The sequence below is a fragment of the Heptranchias perlo genome, chromosome 22, assembly GCF_035084215.1.
Source record: "Heptranchias perlo isolate sHepPer1 chromosome 22, sHepPer1.hap1, whole genome shotgun sequence".
Taxonomy (NCBI): Eukaryota; Metazoa; Chordata; class Chondrichthyes; order Hexanchiformes; family Hexanchidae; genus Heptranchias; species Heptranchias perlo.
Window position 1 is genome coordinate 50,180,685 of NC_090346.1, and position 23,916 is coordinate 50,204,600.

General features: G+C 46.7%; 2 protein-coding genes across 4 annotated transcripts in view; one reads left to right on the forward strand and one right to left on the reverse strand.

Annotated features, from left to right (window-relative positions):
* The window catches only part of rab11fip3 (RAB11 family interacting protein 3 (class II)), a 91,767-nt gene extending 87,129 nt beyond the window's left edge, over positions 1-4,638 (forward strand). For both annotated transcript variants that reach the window (XM_068003614.1, XM_068003616.1), the window contains 5 exons: positions 13-94; positions 652-789; positions 1,041-1,196; positions 1,305-1,445; positions 1,957-4,638. In XM_068003614.1, the coding sequence (XP_067859715.1) occupies positions 13-94; positions 652-789; positions 1,041-1,196; positions 1,305-1,445; positions 1,957-2,088 (649 nt within the window). In that variant the 3' untranslated portion in view covers positions 2,089-4,638. The remainder of the gene's footprint in view (positions 1-12; positions 95-651; positions 790-1,040; positions 1,197-1,304; positions 1,446-1,956) is intronic.
* A 402-nt stretch (positions 4,639-5,040) lies between these two features.
* Positions 5,041-23,276, reverse strand: cluap1 (clusterin associated protein 1). Of its 2 annotated transcripts, XM_068003617.1 has the most exons (13): positions 22,852-23,276; positions 18,236-18,347; positions 17,386-17,470; positions 17,075-17,254; positions 16,300-16,395; positions 12,566-12,649; positions 11,744-11,877; positions 10,799-10,940; positions 10,390-10,462; positions 8,654-8,764; positions 7,042-7,097; positions 6,255-6,314; positions 5,041-5,454 (listed from the first exon to the last, which is right to left on the reverse strand). In XM_068003617.1, the coding sequence occupies exons 1-13, from the start codon at positions 22,871-22,873 to the stop codon at positions 5,287-5,289; spliced, it is 1,323 nt and encodes a 440-aa protein (XP_067859718.1). In that variant the 5' UTR covers positions 22,874-23,276; the 3' UTR covers positions 5,041-5,286. The 2 variants fall into 2 exon arrangements, with proteins under 2 accessions (XP_067859718.1, XP_067859719.1); XM_068003618.1 differs by lacking the exon at positions 6,255-6,314 and having other exon boundaries at positions 22,852-23,275.
* Between the last annotated feature and the right edge of the window lie 640 nt (positions 23,277-23,916).

Here is a 23,916-nt window from a genome sequence, read left to right on the forward strand (position 1 = left end):
GTCTGCACACAGGCTACAGCAGCTGGATGAGGAGAACGGGGAATTGCGTGCGTGCATTCCCTGCCTTCGGGCTAACGTCGAGAGAATCGAGGAGGTACGTTCACTTTCAATGGTTGGTTTGATGGACACCATTTTAAATACAACCCCGCGTGACTTCCATCTACTGCCAGCGTTGCCTGTCTGTCCTTATAGCAAGTCCCGACTAATCCATCTGTCCCCGTTCTCACTATCTCAGTATTTAAGGGTATAATTCCCCCCCCTCCCCCACCACCACCTTGTGCTCTCTCGTTGATAGGCCCACTAACTGTAGTCCCACCAGTTACTCACCTTAGTTTACTGGGGGGATGGTTTACTCTCGGTGATGGGAGGGGGTTTACTCTCAGTTGGGGGGGGGGAGGAGAGGCTTTACTCTCGGCGGGGGTGGAGAGGAGAGGGTTTACTCGCGGCGGGGGGGGTTTACTCTCGGCTGGGGGAGAGGGTTTACTCTCGGCGGGGAGAGGGGGTTTATTCTCGGGGGGGGGGGGGGGGGGGAGGGGGTTTACTCGCGGCGGAGGGTGGGGTTTACTCGCTGGGGGGGAGGGGGTTTACTCTCGGCGGAGGGTGGGGTTTACTCGCTGGGGGAGGGAGTTTACTCTGTGTTTACCTTTCCAGGAGAAGCAGAAGCTGTTGGATGAAGTGGAAGATCTGGCGCAGAAACTGAAGGAAGAGCAGGAGAGCAACCAGAAGCTGTCTGATAAACTCTTACACAAGCAATACCAGTTTCAGAAAGAGAAGGAAGCTACTCAGGAGGTGAGACATCTTACTCTTCCTCCTCTCCCCACCCCCAGCCCAAAGGAGTGAGACCACCTGTCCCTTTGTCTAATACACTCCTTTAGTGAATGTTTCAGGTTCGAACAATGAATTATCTGAACCGTGACTAGTGATGGTTCCTGGGTTTTGTGTGAAACAATTAATCGTTGCTCTGTGACTGCCAACAGAATCCTGCCACCCCTACCTGGTCTAGCCTAGATGTGGTTGACTCTCCTCTCTCTGTTCTCTAGCTCATCGAGGACCTGCGGAAACAAATGGAGCAGCTGCAGCTCTTCAAACTGGAAGCTGAGAGGCTACGTGGGAGGTCGAACAGTGTGGGGCTGCAGGAATACAACAGCCGCAATCGAGAGATGGAGTTGGAGCACGAGATTAAACGGCTGAAACAGGTACAAGTGATTGAGATATTCCCTCCTCTTCCTGTAGTAAGGCTGAGTCTCTAGTGTTCACACAGTCAGTCAGTCAGTATATAACACTCTGCCTCTCACTTTATCTAGGATAATCGAAACCTGAAGGAGCAGAACGATGAGCTGAATGGACAGATCATTAACCTGAGTATCCAGGGAGCGAAAAGCCTTTTCACGGCCTCTATCGCAGAATCACTTGCTGCAGAAATCAGCTCCGTTTCCAGGGATGAAGTAAGTTACACAGTTTGAACTTTGCCTCCGCGCTTAAAAATCTTTTAGGTTTTTTTAAAAAAACCTAACAATTTACAGGCACGAAAGTTCGGTCAGTGGTGGCCACAGCACAAGTGACATTGTTGGAGGCCTGGCTGCAGGTCAGTGTGGGCAGGGTCCGTGAAGTCCCAGGCTGCAGGTCAGTGTGGGCAGGGTCCGTGAAGTCCCAGGTAGTGGTCGGTGTGGGCAGGGTCCGTGAAGTCCCAGGCAGCGGTCGGTGTGGGCAGGGTCCGTGAAGTCCTAGGGAGCGGTCAGTGTGGGCAGGGTCCGTGAAGTCCCAGGCAGTGGCCGGTGTGGGCAGGGTCCGTGAAGTCCCAGGCAGCGGTCGGTGTGGGCAGGGTCCGTGAAGTCCTAGGGAGCGATCAGTATGGGCAGGGATTGGGGCAAACTGCGATGAGTTGGTGTGTGTGGAATGTGTACACTCGGTGCTGACTGTAACTGCTTCAGTGCAATTTTTCTGTCTTAATCACAGCTTATGGATGCTGTTCAGAAACAGGAGGAGATCAACTACAGGCTGCAGGATTACATTGATCGGATCGTTGTCGCGATTATGGAGACCAATCCAGCAATTCTAGAGATCAAACAGGCCGAGGCAAACTCCTAGCCTCTCAGGACCAGTGTACAAACAGTAGTTGTTCTGTCGTTTGTGTGTAAATCATGAAGCAACTTTGCTGCAGAAATCTTTGTCCTAACTCTGAACCACGGACCTGTGTAAACCCCGACATCGCTTCACTGCCATCTTCCTGTCCATGTGCCAAGGTACGAAAGGCAGTTGTATAATTTCCTGCCGGTTTTCTGTTCCCCTTTTCACAGGTGGGGCTTGTGTGACGATCACGGTATGGAGGGATGCTGAACTAGCCTGGACTGCCTTGAACACGCCTCACCCTCTGTGAGGTCACACCCAGTAATACTACAGTACGTCATTAAAATGTAGTTAAGTAAGGTGACGTATCATTAATGGTGGGGGTTGGGGAGGCTGGATCTACCATTTGCTCAGCTAGGCCCATCTTCCTGGCACAGTACAGCTGCCCACCTGGCTCTCTGCCTCCCTGCCAGATGAGCCATATAGTTCAAATGATGCTTCTTGACCAGTTGCTCTGAATCAATCACTAGTTTGTAATGTTGGGGTTATGTCAGGTGCCAGCCAGTCCTTGGAGCTGCAGTTTCAGTCCCTGTTTCCTTTATCGATTGGTTGTATCGAGCACACCCCAGACTTTGACCTGAAACTGGTGTGACGTCAGTTAGTAAATTTCAGGTAACACAGGTCGACAGTTCAGAGGAGTCACTTCACCATTCTCTTCTCTTTCTCCGATTATTGGCACTGTCAACTCAGTTATCTCCCCCCACCCAAACCCCTCCAAACATAATGCACAGACTGCACATGAACAAGCATGTAACACTGCACTGCTCACTGTAGCACACCTGTAACCCTAACTGTGCTTTGTACCAAGTACGTGACAATGACACTGTTGTAACTGACACCAGTTGTTTGCACACTCACTCACTGTTCTTTGTCCTGCTGTTGTGTTGCACTGATGCTGGCCGTTTAACGTTGCTGTATGGTGATGCCCGCATTGTTCCTCTGGTTCTTATTTACTCCCCAGCTGAGATGGTTGGGCAGCTGACCTCCCAACTGCTGTGACACCAACCCATCAGCATGCCTGAGATCTGTGCAGATAGGCACATGTGCCCAGCAACACTACAATTTATCTAGCATTTATCATTTCTTGGTCCCAACTAATCTCCTTTGAAACTTGAGTATAACTCACCTGGGCACACTTTTTATGACCCACTAACTGAGGGGTCAAGATTTCTTGCTGGTTGCTACAAAAGCTACGTGTATCATACAGGTCTGCATGCTGAGGCACAGGAAGGGAGAGCTACAGCCTGAGAGAGAGTCACCACTCCTGAAGGATTGCGAGTGGGGCTTGCATGGTCCCGGTTCTTACTCCTTCATTAGACCCAAACCCACCCTCCCGTCCTAGTTTTGCTGGTGTGCATGAAACACCATCTGGGCAGTCTGGCTGTGCTCTAACAGGTTGGTTTTCCCACAGGAATGTCCTGATGTTCTGAAACATTCCATGTATTCCCCATCCATGGAGACATATGATCTGGCTTCTCTGCCCCTCTCCATTGAGGTGAAATCACTGACAGGGAAGGTTCTCTCTTGATTTATGCTCCATCTGTGTGGCTGTAAATCGGAAATGGGCAAAGTGCAGTGAGATTGCAGGGAATGTTTACTCCTCTGAATGCCCAGATACCCCATACGGGGAGGATTGGCTGACAGGTTGTGGCCCTTTTACACTGGGCAGCAATGGCTGGTGAAGGTGCTGAGGCTGCCTTCAGTCCATGTTCTATTTAACCTCCGGTAAGGAGGTGTTACTGTGACACAACAGGGCTCATGTGAAAGTTTCAGTTTGGGGAGAGTTCTCCAGGTGCCTCTCGTGCCTTCTGCATGAGCTCTAAGACACTGCTGTGCGCTTGTAAACTTTGCTCCATAGTCTCTGGTGTAAATCGATGTACATTTTGAATTTTCTATCCTTACACAGTAGAAAGCTATTTTTTATAGAATGAAGGCAGATTTATACTGGAGTCGGATAACTAGTGGATTCATTAGAATCACTTGACAGCTTCTCAATTTTGTAAAGTGAGTAGGTTGTGTCTGTATATAGTAGGAAATTGACAGAGGGAGCAGGTTAAATGTTGATTTCTTTATGGGCAATGCATTAACTGGCACTTGCTAACCATGAAGAAGATGATACTGTTAATGATTATGTATAAATGGAATGTCTTAAATGCAAATATTTTGTCTTATCAATGTACTGTCTCTACAATTGGAGAAAACCAATGTAACTGAGTGAGAATTAACTCATCTTAAACTGTTTTTAAACAAAGTTCTGATACTGGTTTGAGCACTACTTCATCACCAGAGCTATTCTAAGCATCAATACTTGCTGTTTATACAGAACCTGCCCATTAACCAGGGAATAAATATTGCATTGATCATCCATAGTAATCAGTGATTGGACAGAAATATTGGGTTTGCAATCCTGTATAGACTGGCTTTTCTTGGTGCTGAGGTATGGAATGAATGGTGGTGTGGCTACTGTAAGCATCCAGACAGAATGTACTAATTAAAATCTACAGCAACAAATCCCTGTCTCTCTGCAAAGTTATTTGTGCAACACTCACCAGCTGCTTTAGAAACCAAGCTCCACTGTGGTATTGCTAAATAGTGTTACCCTGAAGACAGGAGGGTGGATAGTACAGATCTACTGAAGGCTACTCCTAGGTTTTTCATTTTGTGTCTGTGACATATCCTGCCTGGTGTATGTACACAAGTAAAGATGGCTTGCATTGTATATGCCAGTCCCAATCGAATGACCTGCCAAAGTTCACCCAGTTAATTGTTTCCTTTATTCAGGAGTTGGGTGAAAAAGTTTTTTCCCCTGTTACAATTTATTGTAACTGACCTGTGATGTTTATCCCTGGAACCTCCTGTAATATGGTACAGAAAAATGTGTAATATGGATAAAAAGGACTCACTTCACAGGAGCACCAGATAAAATTATTTAATTAACATTCAATGGGTAGAGATCCTTTAAACAGCCTGAACTCCCTGAAGTGGAATCAGGTGTTTTGATTGTTAAAACAGTGTAGGAGTTGGATATTTATTGAAGGAGCCTGGGTGATAGTCACTGTATTAGACAGCTTGCATACAGAGGTTAGAACTTGAAGAAGACAGAGGAATGTGAGCATCTTGCACACTGGCTGTGCAATCAGCTGTTGCTCAGGGTTGGAACTAAAAGTCATTGTCACTTTCATCCTGCTGCTCCTGTTTGTGGATTCTGCTAGACTGCTGTTCTGGTTGAATATCTATACTTTCATCATCATCTTCAGCAACTTCATATTCATCCTCCTCCTCTTCCTCATCATCTTCAACATCAATCTCACTGTCATCTGAATCATCCTAAAGCAGAAGAGAATTCAGCAACCTGTTAACCGTCTGCTTTCACCAGTGCACGTGGTGTAGAAAGGGACAAGGGCATTAATCATGCAGTGCCACAAACCCACCAGAGGTGCTGCCCGGACAGTTACAATATTCTTGAAAGGACTAAGCAATTAGATCTAAGAATTTAGATAGTTTATATGCAGAATAGTGAGCAACAGGCAGGGAATGACAGGCTGGCATCTACCAGAGGGCTTCTGCTTGCGCTAACTGCTCCAGCCATTTGCATCTCCCTCTCACCCCACTAATACAGGAGACATGGGCAGCATTAAGTTAACTCTGGAAAATGGTGACCACCTTTAGAACACTTGCTGGTACATTGTAGTTATAGAAGAATGAGACCGTCCCACTCAATCTGCACCACTGGGCAAGTGAACATTCTTGCCGTAATAAACACCCAGCAATATAATTGCAGATTCTGTTCTTTCAAACTTGGGTTGTGTGAGAAGAAAGCACTTTGAATTGTATAACACCAGGGTGAAGTACTGATGGATACAGGTCTGTGTCTGGTGCTGGAGGTGCTAAATAATGGTTTAAGTGCAATGTTCACCATAGCATGTTGGTACTATCAGCAGTGCTGGGTACCATTATTCACTGCTCATGGTCACACTATGGGCTTGTGCCTGCAGAGGGAGTGACAAAAAAGGAAATAATTGTACATTTAATGCCATGCATTGTGATAATGGGCAAAGAGATCAGTACACTTGGAGAATGAGCTACAGCAACAGAATGAAATGTCAAGCCTCGATGTCTGAACCAACCTTCTTGCTGCTGCTGTTGGAGTTCTCGGCTTCCTTTGACTTAGCAGACAATGTTTGCAGCTTTATGAAATCAATAATGGAAAGCAACAGAAGAAAGATAAAAAGCAGATTTAAATTCGAAAGGAAAGTCAGACAAAAGGCCATGGATAAAAGCAAATCTGGGAATAGCCTAACTGGGACCCAGTTACGTAGTTTGTTTGTTTTCTTCACAGCCGTCTACACAGTTATCACTTTCCACAATTCCAAACATATCCCAGCTCATAATAAACAGGTTTTTTTTGCTGTTTTTGTTGTGATCAATTACCCAATCACCAGAAAGAACTAGGCAGCAGTAAAAGGCCAGAGACACATTATCACACCAAAAGGAAAACCAACAGGGAGAAACTGTGATCTTTGGAACAGCAGAGGTGGTGTAGTACTGGAGTAAAAATCAAGCTATCTGCATGTAGAGGACCACTGCTGGGGATGATTAAGGACAGGACCCAAGTCACCCAAATGTCACCATAATAACTCAATTGTCAATTCACACATTGTTGGATATGACAGAATGTATCAGTTTATATGCCTCACTGGAGGCTCTTCTCCCCAAGAAAACATTTTCAAGGCTCCCTCCTGCCTCTCTATGTTAGAGGCATTACAGTCGTAGATGCAATGCAAGGACACCGTTGACCAGTTCGAAAGGGTAGAAGACGGCTAGAATACACAAAAAATGGAGCTATTGCCAAACCATGCAAACTTACTGCAGAATTACTAAACACAGGGCCCAGAAGCAGCTGGAGTCTCTTACCTCATCCTCAGTGTCACCTCCATGCATTGTCCCAACTACTCGACCGCCAACTCTGCCTGTGAAGGTTAATCGATTTATTAAAAGTGGTACGTGGTATATCCAGGCGTCAAACCTCCAGACATCAGACTTTGTTACAGACACAATATGTTAAAGTGCTGGGAGTTCTGAGCTGCAGCCTGAAACTGACTTGTGCATTCCAGTCTGCAAAGTTCACTGACCAAACAAGAATGAAACTTTTGAGTCTGGGCTAGAGGTGTGGAAGCAGGTGCAGTTTACAGGGTAGAGGTGTGCAAGAGGAAGCAGCAGCAAATTTAAAAGCAACTTTAATCACAAGTCTCAAGGTAAATCTGCAACAAGCAGGATTATTGAAATGTTGCTGAGTATGGTTTATGAAATTCACTGAAGAACCTAAAATTTAATTTCAATTGGTCCTTGCACAGAGACTGCAGCTCGTCGGACTCGAAAGATCTGCATGGTCACTGAGCCTCAGAGGAATCCTGACAGAGCAGAACCCAAAACTGAATGTTTGCTGTTTGTGAAAAGAAACCCGGGGGGTAAAAGAGCTGGACAGCGATCTCCCGCGAGGAAGCCTCAAACTCGGGCAGCAGGTCCTATCTGCTTGCTCTGCGTGATAAGGAGCTAGGTTCCTGCACTCACCACAGCCTCTTCATAAACTGGATTAACTTGTTCGCAGAAAGGCCAGTCTCTGTGCAGCTGTTTACATCCCATAATAAAGCTGGAGGCTCAGTATGTGACCCTCCACTGAAGTTAATACAAAGCTATCATACCACACTTGGTACCGTAATGGGACACTGAGCATTTAGACCATTCCTGGTGGAATTACTTATGGGACAATTCCCCAGATCTACCAGATTGCAGGATTAAAATTATGTTTTAAAAAAAAAGTTTTCAATTTGATATTCCTGGGTATGTTAAAAGCAGGTAAGGTATCAGATCTCCAATTTAAATGATGTTGAACCAATATGTTGTAAGTGCAGTGACTCACCACAACATTATTGACCCAACCCCACCTGGAGTACTGTGCAAACACTGGGGCACTGTCACACGCTTCATACACTTGGCTTTGGAGAGGGCGCAGAGGATGGCAACCAAAGTGATACCAGGGATAAAGCACCTGAGCGAGTAGAGATTAAGGAAGATGGAAATGGTTGCACCAGAGAAAAGGAATCTCGGGAGGTCTGATAAAGGTGTGCGCAGGATTCTAAGGTGTGCAGACAAACTGGATCCGAACAAATAGTGAGACAAAACCACAAACTGTAACCAGACTCAAGATACGATGCTGGATTGTACCAGCAAATTCAAGAGGGGACTGGATAGTCTTTTGCTGAAGGAAGCGATTGAGGGACATGGGAGAGTGTGGTGCGGCTATTTTTGTACTTTGGTACTGGCTTTTCCTCATTCTCCACGTTCCCATTTACTGGGTATCACAGGCTGCAGGAGGGACGATCTGTGGCAGCTTCATCAACCCAGTGTGTGACAACGCCCAGCGTCCCCATCAGAGACCTAAAGGGATGTGTTGAAGCCTTCACGTTAAGCCCATTTAGAACAACCGAATTAATAAAGCCCCTTGAAACAAAGAGGTGCCACATACCCTGAATGGGCAGCTCCCTAGTGAGCCGTGGTTTTAGTGGTCTTCTGTCTTCTAGATCACTATCCGAACCCTCATCTTCCTGTATCTCATTGTCAGAATCATCATCTTTCCCTGTATGAAGGTACAAGAGTTTGTTAGAAACTAACCTTTAATCTTTGAAGCTGCTTTTATATTGCAGGCTGGGTCTCAGGAGAGCCAAGTGTCTCGAGGTTCTACTAATGCAGCTGGCCTGTGTATGAACTAACTGCAAAGGGGACCCTAGTACACAGACTGGCTGTGACAGCTGGGTCAGTGCACATAGCACTTCCACTGAGCCCCGGGAGGGACGGGACCGGCCCGTGGCCAGCACAGCCCCTTCACTGAGCCCCGGGAGGGACGGGACCGGACCGTGGCCAGCACAGCCCCTTCACTGAGCCCCGGGAGGGACGGGACCGGACCGTGGCCAGCACAGCCCCTTCACTGAGCCCCGGGAGGGACGGGACTGGCCAGTGGCCAGCACAGCCCCTTCACTGAGCCCCGGGAGGGACCGGACCGGACCGTGGCCAGCACAGCCCCTTCACTGAGCCCCGGGAGGGACGGGACCGGCCCGTGGCCAGCACAGCCCCTTCACTGAGCCCCGGGAGGGACGGGACCGGCCCGTGGCCAGCACAGCCCCTTCACTGAGCCCCGGGAGGGACGGGACCGGCCCGTGGCCAGCACAGCCCCTTCACTGAGCCCCGGGAGGGACGGGACCGGCCCGTGGCCAGCACAGCCCCTTCACTGAGCCCCGGGAGGGACGGGACCGGACCGTGGCCAGCACAGCCCCTTCACTGAGCCCCGGGAGGGACGGGACCGGACCGTGGCCAGCACAGCCCCTTCACTGAGCCCCGGGAGGGACGGGACTGGCCAGTGGCCAGCACAGCCCCTTCACTGAGCCCCGGGAGGGACGGGACCGGACCGTGGCCAGCACAGCCCCTTCACTGAGCCCCAGGAGGGACGGGACTGGCCAGTGGCCAGCACAGCCCTTTCACTGAGCCCCGGGAGGGACCGGACCGGACCGTGGCCAGCACAGCCCCTTCACTGAGCCCCGGGAGGGACGGGACCGGACCGTGGCCAGCACAGCCCCTTCACTGAGCCCCAGGAGGGACGGGACTGGCCAGTGGCCAGCACAGCCCCTTCACTGAGCCCCGGGAGAGCGGCACCAGTCAGTGCTTCATGGCTGCCAGTCTTAAAATATCCAGCAGGTGCAGCTTCTCACCGCCAGAGCTGGGAGCACAAGGATAACATAAAAGAAAGAACGAACTTGCATTTATATAGCACCTGTCACAACCTCAGGACATCCCAAAGCACTTTACAGCCAATGAAATACTTTCAAAATGTAGTCACTGTTGTAATGTTGTAATGCGAAAAGCGACTAATATATACACTACACCTGCCTACATTATATATTATACATGCACAGATTGCATGAGACACATACACATTATATACTATACATATACCACACAAATACTGTAATTGTATGCTGCATGCAGTTACATGTGCACATCATATAGTACACACTCTGAACTATACAGACTGCTCTATTCCCACCAAGTCCAACTCCTGGAAACAATGAGCTCATCAGTCAGCAGCCTACACACAGGAGCCCTCCTACTGTCCAACAGCCAGTTACTATGGACTTCCTGCCAGAACAAAAATGTTTTTAACACTCAAAACTATGAATAATAGTAAACCACAGGAGAGCTTCACTTTACCTGAACTTTTCATCAGCCTTTTTTCTTCTTCCTTCAGTTTATTCTGCATTAGGCGCAATGTGTTTTCAGTTTCCTAGGAAACAGGAGGAATGTCCCAAGTATTGGTTACAACTACAGTCACTTGATAAAGAGCCAAGGATTGAACAATTATAACCAAGAGTTTCAGTTCGGAAACAGCGGAATAAATTTCTGAATTAAAATCTATCTATTGAAGGGAGAGTGTGACCTGGAAACAACACTGAATCAGAGAGAAGTTGAACCTCACTTTGCTGCAGAAACTGTTCTTCAGCATGTGTGATTTTTGTGATGGAGGGCAGGATTTAATCCTTTTGTCACCAGCAGGAAGGCAGACTGGCTCTTGTATTTCTGATTCTCCTTCCTAAGTTGGTTACCTACCCTCACCACTTACCTCAAACCTCTCCTGTTCCATCCTGTGCAGGTCTTCAAGCTGCTGCTCCAGGTAGCACAAGTTACGGAACTTTTCCACGTAAGTCTCGTACTGTTTCTGGAGATCCTCCTCAATCTTCTCGTATTCATCCATGAAGGCTGGCCTGAGGATGCAACAAAACAAGGAGAGGGTTACTTTTTAAAAACACAACTCAGTCATTGTAAATTACCAGTCTTTTCTAACCATCTTCCTGCCCTGTAGTAAATGGCAGTCTAGGCATTAAGATCGAGTTGGGTGGTGGGTTGCAATTCCTCACATGGTTTAGCAATGGTCAGAAATCTTCAACGGTATCTGATTAAAATTATCAACTTTGCCAATTATTGGAAAGCAGCAATACTTGAATCGGAATAGTTCCACAGCGTACTCCAACCAGGCCTTAAACATCAGCCCACCAGTCAATGTGACTGAAACCTGTTTTTAAACATCTATTAGAATGTCTCACTTAAAGTGAATGACCTAGATTTAACACTGATGGTGACCCATTCATTTTACGATCGGAAAACCTAGGCCGCCGGTGTATATATCATATTGAGGCGTAATGCACTAATGCTGGTTAGTTTTACCCACACTAGCGTGCACAATGAATCGCTGTACGTCACATCATATTAGTGCACGGCTCTGCAATTACACATTGAACATGGATGTAAGGGACCATTAAGATGGAGCAAATTATTGCTTTGTTTCAATATGAACAAGTAAAGGCACAGCCATTTAATTCAGGAGTGGGCTGAACCTTCATGAAGCCCCCCCCTCCCCCCAAGCAATGCTACTTTAAGTTACTAGCTCGCATGACGTTCCTCTGGTATGGAAGGTCCACGAGCAGAATAGCAAGGTCACGATTGCTACCTTGCAGCAACAGCCTGTGCACAGATCGGGGGAGTGGACCAGGCAGTTTCAGAGACTGACCTGACGCTCTGCAGGCTCTGCAGTCGCTTCTTGCTCCTCTCCAGCTCCAGCTTCTTCTTCTCAATCTTGGCCTCCAGGTTTGCTTCATCAGAGGCGACATTGTTCAGCATATCCTTGGTCTTTTGCACTTGCTCCTGGAACCGAAACAGAAGCAAAAAAAAATTGTGTAGCTGCCATCGGGGGCGTTGCCCCAAGTGCATGGCCCAAAATATTACACTGGTTAAATATGGCAATTCCCACCAGGAGGGAACGTGATCAAAATCAGGGTGCGGGAATTATTTGCCAACTGGAAGCTTTCCATCATTAAAAGCTCAGCTCAGCCTTTACTCATAAATACCCCTGTACATCAGCTTGAATCAAAAATACATGTTCAAAAAAAAGGCAAGAAATAAAGAGCAAATCAAAGTTTGATATTTCCACAATTTGTTTTTTTTTAAATAAAAAGGAAAGTGTCCCCAAAGAAAGTGCCGCAGATACATGGAGGAAAAGAAGTGCTTCTGATCCCCGGACACTAGAATTTACCGCTCCCTACAGGAAATAGAGGGGGGGGTGGCAAAAGGGAAATATCTTGAAGGAAGCCATTGGAAAATTATCAAAATTAGCCACTGTAAAACATCCCATCCTCTGGTAACAATGAATACTTGGATTAATAATCAGATTCCAAAACACTGATTCTTCCGTGTGTCTTCAATCCTTATGAACCCGACCCCCAACCCACTCAGTCCCCCGAGGGAAACAACGAGTAACCGGTAAATGTCCAAACTAAACTCTGTAAAGCTTCTCCTGACTCTCCGTTTGCTTTGAAGAGATGACGTCACTCACCATGATCTCTTTAATTCCAGCTCTTAGTGCCTTCTCGGTCTCATTGATTTCGAGAGGCCTTGCAATTGCTGCTGTTCTCATCTCCTGTAAAACAGGCAGATTAACTAATGACACAAAAAACAAAAGGACAGGTAAAGACCAGCAGGTCCAGCAGGCCTGTCCTACACTATCACAGTGTGACCACTGAACCCCAATCCAACCCCAAATATAATCTCCCGGGACAAGGGTGGGGAAAATTCCTCTCCTACCCCCACCCACAAAAGGTGAGTAAACAAGCTCCAGGTCCCCACAGTGACTGGGAGACACATCCCCCAATCTGAAATTATGTCGGTCACACTCAGGAACTCCCTACGAGGTTGCTGACTGTGAAAAGTAGAACCTGCTGACATCTAACCTAGTTCCGTGCTGACGTACCTTATACTCATGTCCCCTGGTCCCCTCTAACCTGTAGAAAGGTAACAGAGTTGTGCAGTACAATACTGGGGAAGGACACTGGAGTACACTAGTCAGTGGGGTCAAGGGGCAATTGTAAGCATTACTGGAAAGAGGAGGTGGGATGGGGGGGGGGGGGGGGGCACGGTGAGAAGAGGAGGTGGGATTGGGGGACACGGTGAGAAGAGGAGGTGGGATTGGGGGACACGGTGAGAAGAGGAGGTGGGATTGGGGGACGCGGTGAGAAGAGGAGGTGGGATTGGGGGACGCGGTGAGAAGAGGAGGTGGGATTGGGGGACACGGTGAGAAGAGGAGGTGGGATTGGGGGACACGGTGAGAAGAGGAGGTGGGATTGGGGGACACGGTGAGAAGAGGAGGTGGGATTGGGGGACACGGTGAGAAGAGGAGGTGGGATTGGGGGACACGGTGAGAAGAGGAGGTGGGATTGGGGGACACGGTGAGAAGAGGAGGTGGGATTGGGGGACACGGTGAGAAGAGGAGGTGGGATTGGGGGACACGGTGAGAAGAGGAGGTGGGATTGGGGGACGCGGTGAGAAGAGGAGGTGGGATTGGGGGACGCGGTGAGAAGAGGAGGTGGGATTGGGGGACACGGTGAGAAGAGGAGGTGGGATTGGGGGACACGGTGAGAAGAGGAGGTGGGATTGGGGGACACGGTGAGAAGAGGAGGTGGGATTGGGGGACGCGGTGAGAAGAGGAGGTGGGATTGGGGGACACGGTGAGAAGAGGAGGTGGGATTGGGGGACACGGTGAGAAGAGGAGGTGGGATTGGGGGACACGGTGAGAAGAGGAGGTGGGATTGGGGGACACGGTGAGAAGAGGAGGTGGGATTGGTTGATGATCAAAGGGAGGGTTTCTCTGAGCCTCAGGGCTGTTTCCTGCCCTGAAACATTCCGAATGTTCCAAGTGTAAAGTCGCAATAACAGGGCTTCGTTCCGCTAAACGTCAAACAATTTTTACAGACGAACAAAGGATCTAAACTTACCAGTTAAATGATCTCTGCAGTCATCATCATGATGCTATACCATCACTGCATGTTACATTGCACTGGTCTGCAGTAAGGTGGGGAATTATCAGCTAGAAATGTAAAAACTATACATTCATTACATGCTTGGAATAAAGCTAAAAATAGCTCACTTGACAGTATTGTTCCCTTTGATAAACCTGCACTCCAGTGGGACCATATTTGGAATAAATGACCATTACGCCAGTTAACTAGAACCCTGTAACACCAATAGCTGCTTTTATATTGCGCTGGGACCTATTGTTACTGGGGCTGCCTGGCCACTAATTTTAGCAAATCCCAGCAAGTTTAGTTCCAGGTTGCAGCCAGCTGGGTCAGACCCGTAAATCGGTAGTTCTTTGCCACTAACAGCATCTCAGCTCAATATAAATGTAACTTATGAGGCCACTCCACGGATACATTTAAGGGGAAGCTAGACAAGTACATGAGTGAGAAAGAAATAGAAGGATTTTGTTGATAGGGTGAAATGAAGTGAATAGAGTGGGAGAAGGCTCGTGTGGAGCATAAACACTGGCATAGACCAGTTGGGCTGAATGGCCTGTTTCTGTGCTGTAAATTATATCCAATCGACCTGAAACGTTATCTCTGATTCTCTCTTCACAGATGCTGCCTGACCTGCTGAGTGTTTCCAGCATTTTCTGTGTTTATTTCAGATTTCCAGCATCTGCAGCATTTTGCTTTTGTTCTGAGTTACATAGAAATATAGAAAAATAGGAGTAAGAGTAGGCCATTCGGCCCTTCGGGCCTGCTCCGCCATTCAACATGATCATGGCTGATTGTCTAACTCAGTACCCTGTTCCTGCTTTTTCCCCCATATCCCTTGATCCCTTTAACATTAAGAAATATATCTATCTCCTTCTTGAATACATCTAATGACTTGGCCTCCACTGCCTTCTGTGGTAGAGAATTCCACAGGTTCACCACCCTCTGAGTGAAGAAATTTCTCATTTTATATGTTTCGATGAGATCACCTCTCATTCTTCTAAACTCTATAATGAATATAGGCCTAGTCGACCCAATCTCTCCTCATACGTCAGTCCTGCCATCCCAGGAATCAGTCTGGTAAACCTTTGTTGCACTCCCTCCATGGCATGGACATCCTTCCTCAGATAAGGAGACCAAAACTGCACACAATACTCCAGATGTGGTCTCATCAAGGCCCTGTATAACTGCAGTAAGACATCCCTGTTCCTGTACTCAAACCCTCTTGCAATGAAGGCCAACATACCATTCGCCTTCCTAACTGCTTGCTGCACCTGAATGCTCGCTTTCAGTGACTGGTGTACAAGGACACCCAGGTCTCGTTCCACCTCCCCTTTTCCCAATCTATCGCCATTCAGATAATAATCTGCTTTTCTGTTTTTATAACCAAAGTGGATAACCTCACATTTATCCACGTTATACTGCATCTGCCATGTTCTTGTCCACTCACCCAACTTGTCTAAATCACATTGGAGCCTCTTTGCATCCTCCTCACAGCTCACGTTCCACCCCAGCTTTGTGTTGTCTGCAAACTTGGAAATGTTACATTTAGTTCCCTCATCCAAATCATTGATATATATTGTGAATAGCTGGGGCCCAAGCACTGATCCCTGTGGTACCCCACTAGTCACTGCCTGCCACCCGGAAAAAGACCCGTTTATTCCTACTCTCTGTTTCCTGTCTGTCAACCAATTCTCAATCCATGCCAGTATATTCCCCCCAATCCCATGTGCTTTAATTTTGCACACTAACCTCTTGTGTGGGACCTTATCAAAAGCCTTCTGAAAATCCAAATACACCACATCCACCAGATCTCCCCTATCTATTCTACTAGTTACCTCCTCAAAAAACACCAGTAGATTTGTTAAGCATGATTTCCCTTTCATAAACCCATGCTGACTTTGTCCAATCCCATTAATGCCTTCCAAGTGTTCTGTTATCACATCTTTTATAATAGACCCTAGCATTTTCCCCACTACTGATGTTAGGCTAACTGGTCTGTAATTCCCTGTTTTTTCTCTCCCTCCTTTTTTAAATAGTGGGGTTACATTTACCAATGGATAATTGATTTGATATTCAAAGTTCAGAAGCAAATCCACTTAATCACTGCCACACGAAACTGCAGCAAGATTTTTGACACTGTATAAGGACAGCGGGAATGTTTTGTTTCACTGATGCTGTGGATTCATAATGAACAAAGTAAAACAATTTGCCTTTCAATCTGGGAAATCTTCCCGCTGCTTTCAGTTATTCGTGGATCAGGATTCTGCTGACTCACCCGCAGGTCCACTTCTTTCCCCAGTAAATCAAACACTGTCGCCCCTTTGGAGGTAATCTCAGAGGCTAGTTGTCTCGCAGTTTTCAAATCTGCAATCTGTGAAGGGTGAGAAGATGCAAAATATTGAAGCTGCAATTTATCTCCTTTAAAATATTATTATAGGCTCTGTTTACATGGTGAAAGCATAGACTCTAAGTCAGCACTGAAAACAACCATCTGTGCTATGTTAGGGTTCATTTATATATTTATAGTGTCCATAAATCACTCGAGTTTGCTGCAGGTGTAGGGCCCGTGTTTCCCCTGTGGTTAAGGATCTGCAGTCAACATTAAAACCTCCCACTGCCGCAGGTCAGGAGGGGAGTTTCACTTTTCAATTCAGAGTGTGGTGGGAGTTGGATCACTAATTTGACCTCGTGTTTACACACCAATCTTACCACCTCAACACTTTGTTAACAGTAAAGCTAGTGTATAAATGTACCTTTTCAGCCTAAATACAGTGCAAATTCAGCAAGGCGAAGCTCCTGGAGAGCAGAGTCTCACTAGACAGGAGAGAGAGTTGGAGATAGGGCTAGAAATCGATAGCCTCAATTCTCTCAGGGGTGTCCCGTCTGCTGAGGATTTGCTTCAGTTGCGGAGGAGCTTTGCTGAATTTGGCCCTATATTCTCTTGTTTAGTATTACTAATTTACCAAAACAATGCCATAACATGCTGTTGGCCCCACTGTAAAACTCCTCTCCTAAATGAGGAATCCTTTTATGCTGCCCAAGTGGCTCACCTTTGACCCCAAGTCAAATTTGAATTTGGAACTGTCTTCTTCAGCATCCTCACTTCTGTCCATTCGCTTTGTCTTCATGGCATTGTAGAGAACAGTAGTAATCTTCAGCAGCTCTTTCACCGCATAACCGTCAGCCTGGTACAGCTTCTTGGTGTTGAGCTTAATGTGAGCTTTGGTGGCCTGCAATACAGCAAAGTAAATATTCGCACACAATATACTGAAGTCCTCAATGAAACTCCTGTCTTATCCCAGGTTTCTGCTGTTCTACAGTTTGCATCTACTGGGTGGAGGAAGAGCTGTTTGATCCTTACCATGAACTGAGCTACAGCTTTGATGAAGAAAACCCGATCCTGTTCCGTGTCCACATCTGTAGGGATATCTGTCTGGGGCTCATATCTGGTAACAAAGTCCAAGCAATATCAGTTACTTTCCACACGTACCTCTTTACCAAACCTCTCTCACTTCTGGCTGGAATCAGAAGACCCCAGGGTTTCTCAAGGTCACTATTTCCCTCCTAGCGGAGTGGCAGTAAACCACAGCAACCACGACGGATGGTGGAGCAGCACCAAAACCTCGCGTTTCCTCGGGAATAAACAGATTCACCTCAAACATCAGCAAACCAGTGTTTGGAATTATCTGATCTGTCCTTTCCTTTTTAAAGCTGACTACTTAAAAAAAAAGAGATTTATTTGCCCCTCCTCTCCTGAAGGTGCTGACCCCTTGGCTGGGGTCTGGTCCCATAGTCTGCCCTTCAGTAATTACCTAATTGCCCACTGCGTCTAGACTGAGCAACAGGAGGAAAGAATTTGTCTCAGGATATCCCAAAGAGCTTCTCACCCAGTGAACTATTTTTGATGTGTAGTCACTGTTGTTACGTAGACAAATGCTGCAGCCAATTTGCGCACACCAAGGTCCCACAAAGAGCAAATTAGATGAATGACCAATGTGTTTTAGTGGTGCTGGTTGAGGGATAAATAGTGATACCTCCAAAAATGGAGCGCCAGCCGAGATTCTAGGCTCAGGTTTGAACCAAACACTTCGGACTTAGTACCACAACTGGCTGTGCATTTAGCAACTGAGCAACTCAGAGGGCTTTTTAAAAGAATACTTGGCTGTCCTTTGGCCTAGCTTTACAGCTCTGTAACTTGTTAAGTCACAAACCTTTTGACAAGCCAAATGAGAATCTCTGCTACCAAAGGGAAGTTTGGAGTCCGGAAGTTTTCCATGGAGATTAAGCGAGGGTATCCCAGTGCCCTCATCATCTCGGTGAAGTCTGAGGGGGGGAAAAAGATAAAAACAGATAATCAGTGTCTTTGCAAAACACCTCTCCGTGGTAGGTTAGACTATTTCTAAACTTGCCCAACATTGCATTTCTCTTAAGGACACTCCAAAAATACGCAATGTCAAACTGGAGGCATCGTTACTGTGTTCCACAAGGGCCAGTGCTTGGATTTCTAGAGCCCCAGTTCGAAGTATATTTCGAAGATGGAATATCGATGAGTCTCAGAAAACACCAGTAATTAAGGGCATCAGCGCTTAACTTAGAACTAAAGGCAAATTATTGTGCCTCATTGATACCTGATCCTGCCTCAAATCATCCAGCACTCTGGAAACAGATAAGAACATAAGAAATAGGAGCAGGAGTAGGCCAATCGGCCCCTCGAGCCTGCTCCGCCATTTAATAAGATCACGGCTGATCTGATCCTAACCTCAAATCTAAATTCATGTCCAATTTCCTGCCCGCTCCCCGTAACCCCTTTACTTCTAGGAAACTGTCTATTTCTGTTTTAAATTTATTTAATGATGTAGCTTCCACAGCTTCCTGGGGCAGCAAATTCCACAGACCTACTACCCTCTGAGTGAAGAAGTTTCTCCTCATCTCAGTTTTGAAAGAGCAGCCCCTTATTCTAAGATTATGCCCCCTCGTTCTAGTTTCACCCATCCTTGGGAACATCCTTACCGCATCCACCCGATCAAGCCCCTTCACAATCTTATATGTTTCAATAAGATCGCCTCTCATTCTTCTGAACTCCAATGAGTAGAGTCCCAATCTACTCAACCTCTCCTCATATGTCCGCCCCCTCATCCCCGGGATTAACCGAGTGAACCTTCTTTGTACTGCCTCGAGAGCAAGTATGTCTTCTCTTAAGTATGGAGACCAAAACTGTATGCAGTATTCCAGGTGCGGTCTCACCAATACCTTATATAACTGCAGCAATACCTCCCTGTTTTTATATTCTATCCCCCGAGCAATAAAAGCCAACATTCCGTTGGCCTTCTTGATCACCTGCTGCACCTGCCTACTAACTTTTTGATTTTCTTGCACTAGGACCCCCAGATCCCTTTGTACTGCAGTACTTTCCAGTTTCTCGCCATTAAGATAATAACTTGCTCTCTGATTTTTCCTGCCAAAGTGCATAACCTCACATTTTCCAATATTGTATTGCATCTGCCAAATCTCCGCCCACTCACCCAGCCTGTCTATAATCCCCTTGTAGGTTTTTTATGTCCTCCTCACTCTCTACTTTCCCTCCCATCTTTGTATCATCTGCAAACTTTGATATGTTACACTCGGTCCCCTCCTCCAAATCGTTAATATGGATTGTAAAGAGTTGGGGACCCAGCACCGACCCCTGTGGAACACCACTGGCTACTGGTTGCCAGTCCGAGAATGTACCATTTATCCCAACTCTCTGCTTCCTGTTAGATAACCAATCCTCCACCCATGCCAGAATATTACCCCCAATCCAGTGATTCTTTATCTTGAGCAATAATCTTTTATGTGGCACCTTGTCGAATGCCTTCTGGAAGTCTAAATACACTACGTCCACTGGTTCCCCTTTATCCACCTTGTACGTTATATCCTCAAAGAACTCAAGCAAATTTGTCAGACATGACTTCCCCTTCGTAAAGCCATGCTGACTTTGTCCTATTAAATTATGTTTATCCAAATGTTCCGCTACTGTCTCCTTAATAATAGACTCCAGAATTTTACCCACCACAGATGTTAGGCTAACTGGTCTATAATTTCCAGCCTTCTGCCTACTACCCTTTTTAAATAAGGGTGTTACATTAGCAGTTTTCCAACCTGCCGGGACCTTTGCCGAGTCGAGAGATTTTTGGAACATTATTACCAAAGCATCCACAATCCCTACTGCCACTTCCCTCAAGACCCTCGGATATAAGCCATCAGGTCCAGGGGATTTGTCCGCCTTGAGTCCCATTAATTTACTGAGTACCTATTCCTTAGTGATTTTAATCGTATTTAGCTCCTCCCCCCCCCCCCCAGAGCCCCCTATTTGTCCAGTGTTGGGATATTCTTAGTGTCCTCTACCGTAAAGACTGAAACAAAATATTTGTTCAGCATTTTTGCCATCTCCATGTTTCCCACCATTAATTTCCCGGTCTCATCCTCTAAGGGACCTACGTTTGCCTTAGCCACCCTTTTTCTTTTTATATAACTGTCGAAACTCTTGCTATCTGTTTTTATATTTTTTACTAATTTATTTTCATAATCTATCTTCCCTTTCTTAATCAATCCTTTAGTTACTTTTTGCTGTCTTTTGAAGACTTCCCAATCTTCTATCCTCCCACTAAGTTTGGCTACCTTATATGTCCTTGTTTTTAGTTGGATACTATCCTTAATTTCTTTACTTAGCCACGGATGGCTGTCATTTCTTTTACACCCTTTTTTCCTCAGTGGAATATATTTGTTTTGAAAGTTGTAAAATAACTCCTTAAATGAACACCACTGCTCATGTACCGTCTTACCCTTTAATCTATTTTCCCAGTCCACTTTAATCAATTCCACCCTCATACCATCATAGTCTCCTTTATTCAAGCTCAGTATGCTTGTTTGAGAACCAACCTTCTCACCCTCGAATTGGATATGGAATGTAACCATGTTATGGTCACTCATTCCAAGGGGATCCTTAACTAGGACATTATTAATTAATCCTGGCTCATTACACAGGACCAGGTTCAAGGTTGCTTGCCCCCTTGTAGGATCAGTTACATACTGCTCAAGAAATCCATCCCTAATACACTCAATAAACTCTTCCTCAAGGCTGCCCTGCCCAATTTGATTTGTCCAGTTAATATGATAGTTAAAATCCCCCATAATTATAGCTGTTCCCTTATTACATGCCCCGACTATTTCCTGATTAATACTTCTTCCAGCAGAGTTGCAACTATTAGGAGGCCTATATACTACGCCCACTCGTGTTTTTTTCCCCTTATTATTCCTTATCTCTACCCAAACTGTTTCATTATCCTGATCCTTTGTCCCAATATCTTTTCTCTGTATTACGGTGATTCCTTCCCTTATTAACATAGCCACCCCACCTACCCTTCCTTCCTGCCTGTCCTTCCTGATTGTTAAATACCCTGGCATATTTAATTCCCAGTCGTTGTCACCCTGCAGCCATGTTTCTGTAATGGCCACAAGATCATACCCATACGTAGTTATTTGTGCCGTTAACTCGTCCATTTTGTTGCGAATGCTACGTGCACTCAGATAAAGAACTTTCAAATATGTTTTGTGACGCTTAGTTCCTGCTTTTTCCTTTTTTAACACTTTACCTTTTACTCCATACCTTCTGTCCCTTCCTGACACACTTTCCTCTGTCTCCCTGCTCAGGTTCCCAACCCCCTGCCACAGCTTCAATGCTGGGTTAATCGCCTTACGAAATAAAGGTAAGAAGATGGTGTAACCACCTCCCCTTGATATTCAACGGCATTACCATCGCCGAATCCCCCATCAACATCCTGGGGGTCACCACTGACCAGAAACTTAACTGGACCAGCCACATAAATACTGTGCTACAACAGCAGGTCAGAGTCTGGGTATTCTGCAGCGAGTGACTCTCTTCCTGACTCCCCAATGCCTTTCCACCATCTACAAGGCACAAGTCAGGAGTGTGATGGAGTACTCTTCATTTGCCTGGATGAGTGCAGCTCCAACAACACTCAAGAAGCTCAACATCATCCAGGATAAAGCAGCCCGCTTGATTGGCACCCCATCCACCACCTTAAACATTCACTCCCTCCACCACAGGCGCACTATGGCTGCAGTGTGTACCATCTACAAGATGCACTGCAGCACCTCCCAAACCCACGACCTCTACCACCTAGAAGGACAAGGGCAGCAGGTGCTTGGGAGCACCAAACCTGCACATTCCCCTCCATGTCACACACCATCCCGATTTGGAAATATATCGCCATTCCTTCATCGTCGCTGGGTCAAAATCCTGGAACTCCCTTCCTAACAGCACTGTGGGAGAACCGTCACCACACGGACTGCAGCGGTTCAAGAAGGCGGCTCACCACCACCTTCTCAAGGGCAATTAGGGATGGGGGGAAAATGCTGGTCTGATAGCAACACCCACATCCCATGAATGAATTTTTTTTAAAAAGGAACAGTGCATTCACTCTACTTGAGCTGATTCAAAGAAGTGCGTTCTATGGTCATTGCTGACCACAGGCAGTAGCTCTGGTATTAGCCCAAGTGTGTGATCAAAGATAGGTCACGTCTCTTTAACTTTGTGAATCCTGTAGTTTAAAAGGTGAAGCCTGTTTCTGGATTATATTTACGAGTTTAAAATGAATCAGTGACTTTTAAGCAGCAATTGAAGCTCCTCAGGGTAAATAAACATCCTGTTGACCCCAACTCCCTTGAAGTTCTCTTTCAAACCAAATCCTACGCCCTGCCTCTCGCTCCACAACCCAATCCCTCACACACATCAAGTGATGGCACTCATGTATTAACTGTCTCTTACTCCTCAGATCCCTGAACGACATGCTGCTGGCTGCCAGGAATCTGCAACCGTCTCTCTGCAAAGATGGGCGGCGGTCCTTCAGCCGGTGGCCCTGGTCCCGGCCTCGGCCCCGGCCTCACAGGCCTCTCCCCTCCTTACCCTGTGTCTTGCTCACTTAGCCCAACGCAGACTGAGCTTTTATTATACACGGTGATCCTGGCCCTCTCCCGGGCCCAGTCTCCCAGCCCCTCTCCAGTTCCTGTGCCGCGGGCCCGGTCCCTGTTTGTCCCTCAAGCCCCAGTTTCTCTTTGGCCCGCTGCCGCTCTCTGCTCCTGCCCTGGTGTTGGTCCCTGGCCCTAAGCGGCGGGTCCAGGCTCCGTCCTCTGTCCTTAGGCCCGGTTTCTATGGAGATCCGATGGACGCTTCCGCCCGAAAGGCATTCTAGGAGATTTCAGTGAAATGACCTCACGCCATAAAATGACGTCACTGTGACGCGCGGTTAATAAGATGATGTCACACTGATCATAGACTCACAGGCCATTCGGCCCGGCTGGTCTGTGCTGGCCGTTATGCTCCACTCGAGCCTCCTCCCTCCCCTCCTCCCTCCCCCAATCAGCATCTCCTTCTATTCCTCATGTGTTTATCCAGCTTCCCCTTAAATCCATCCACACTATTCACCTCAACTACTCCAGAGCCCCAGCCTATTCAATCTTTCCTGACAGGCATAACCTCTCAGTTCTGGTATCATCCTTGTAAATTATTTTTGCATCCTCTCCAGTGTCTCTATATCCTTTTGACACTATGGAGACCAGAACTGTGCACAATACTCTAAGTGTGGTCGAACCACAGTTCTATACAAGTTTAACATAACTTCTCTGTTTTTCAATTCTATCCCTCTAGAAATGAACCTCAGTACTGTGTTTGCTTTTCTTATGGCCTTATTGACCTGCGTCGCTACTTTTAATGATTTGTGTATCTGTACCCCTAAATACCTTTGCTTCTCTCCCCCATTTGACATTTATTTTCAAGGCGTACATGTCCTCCTTATTTTCCCTACCAAAATGCACCACCTCACACTTATCTATT

What these genes read in the sequence shown, in the direction of transcription:
- cluap1 (XM_068003617.1), bottom strand. Translation starts at nt 22,873, where the DNA reads ATGTCGTTCAGGGATCTGAGGA. An exon ending in AATTTGACTTGGGGTCAAAG is followed by an intron (nt 16,396 to 17,074) that starts GTGAGCCACTTG and finishes CACCCTTCACAG; the next exon opens with ATTGCAGATTTGAAAACTGC. An exon ending in CCAACAGCAGCAGCAAGAAG is followed by an intron (nt 5,455 to 6,254) that starts GTTGGTTCAGAC and finishes CTTCTGCTTTAG; the next exon opens with GATGATTCAGATGACAGTGA.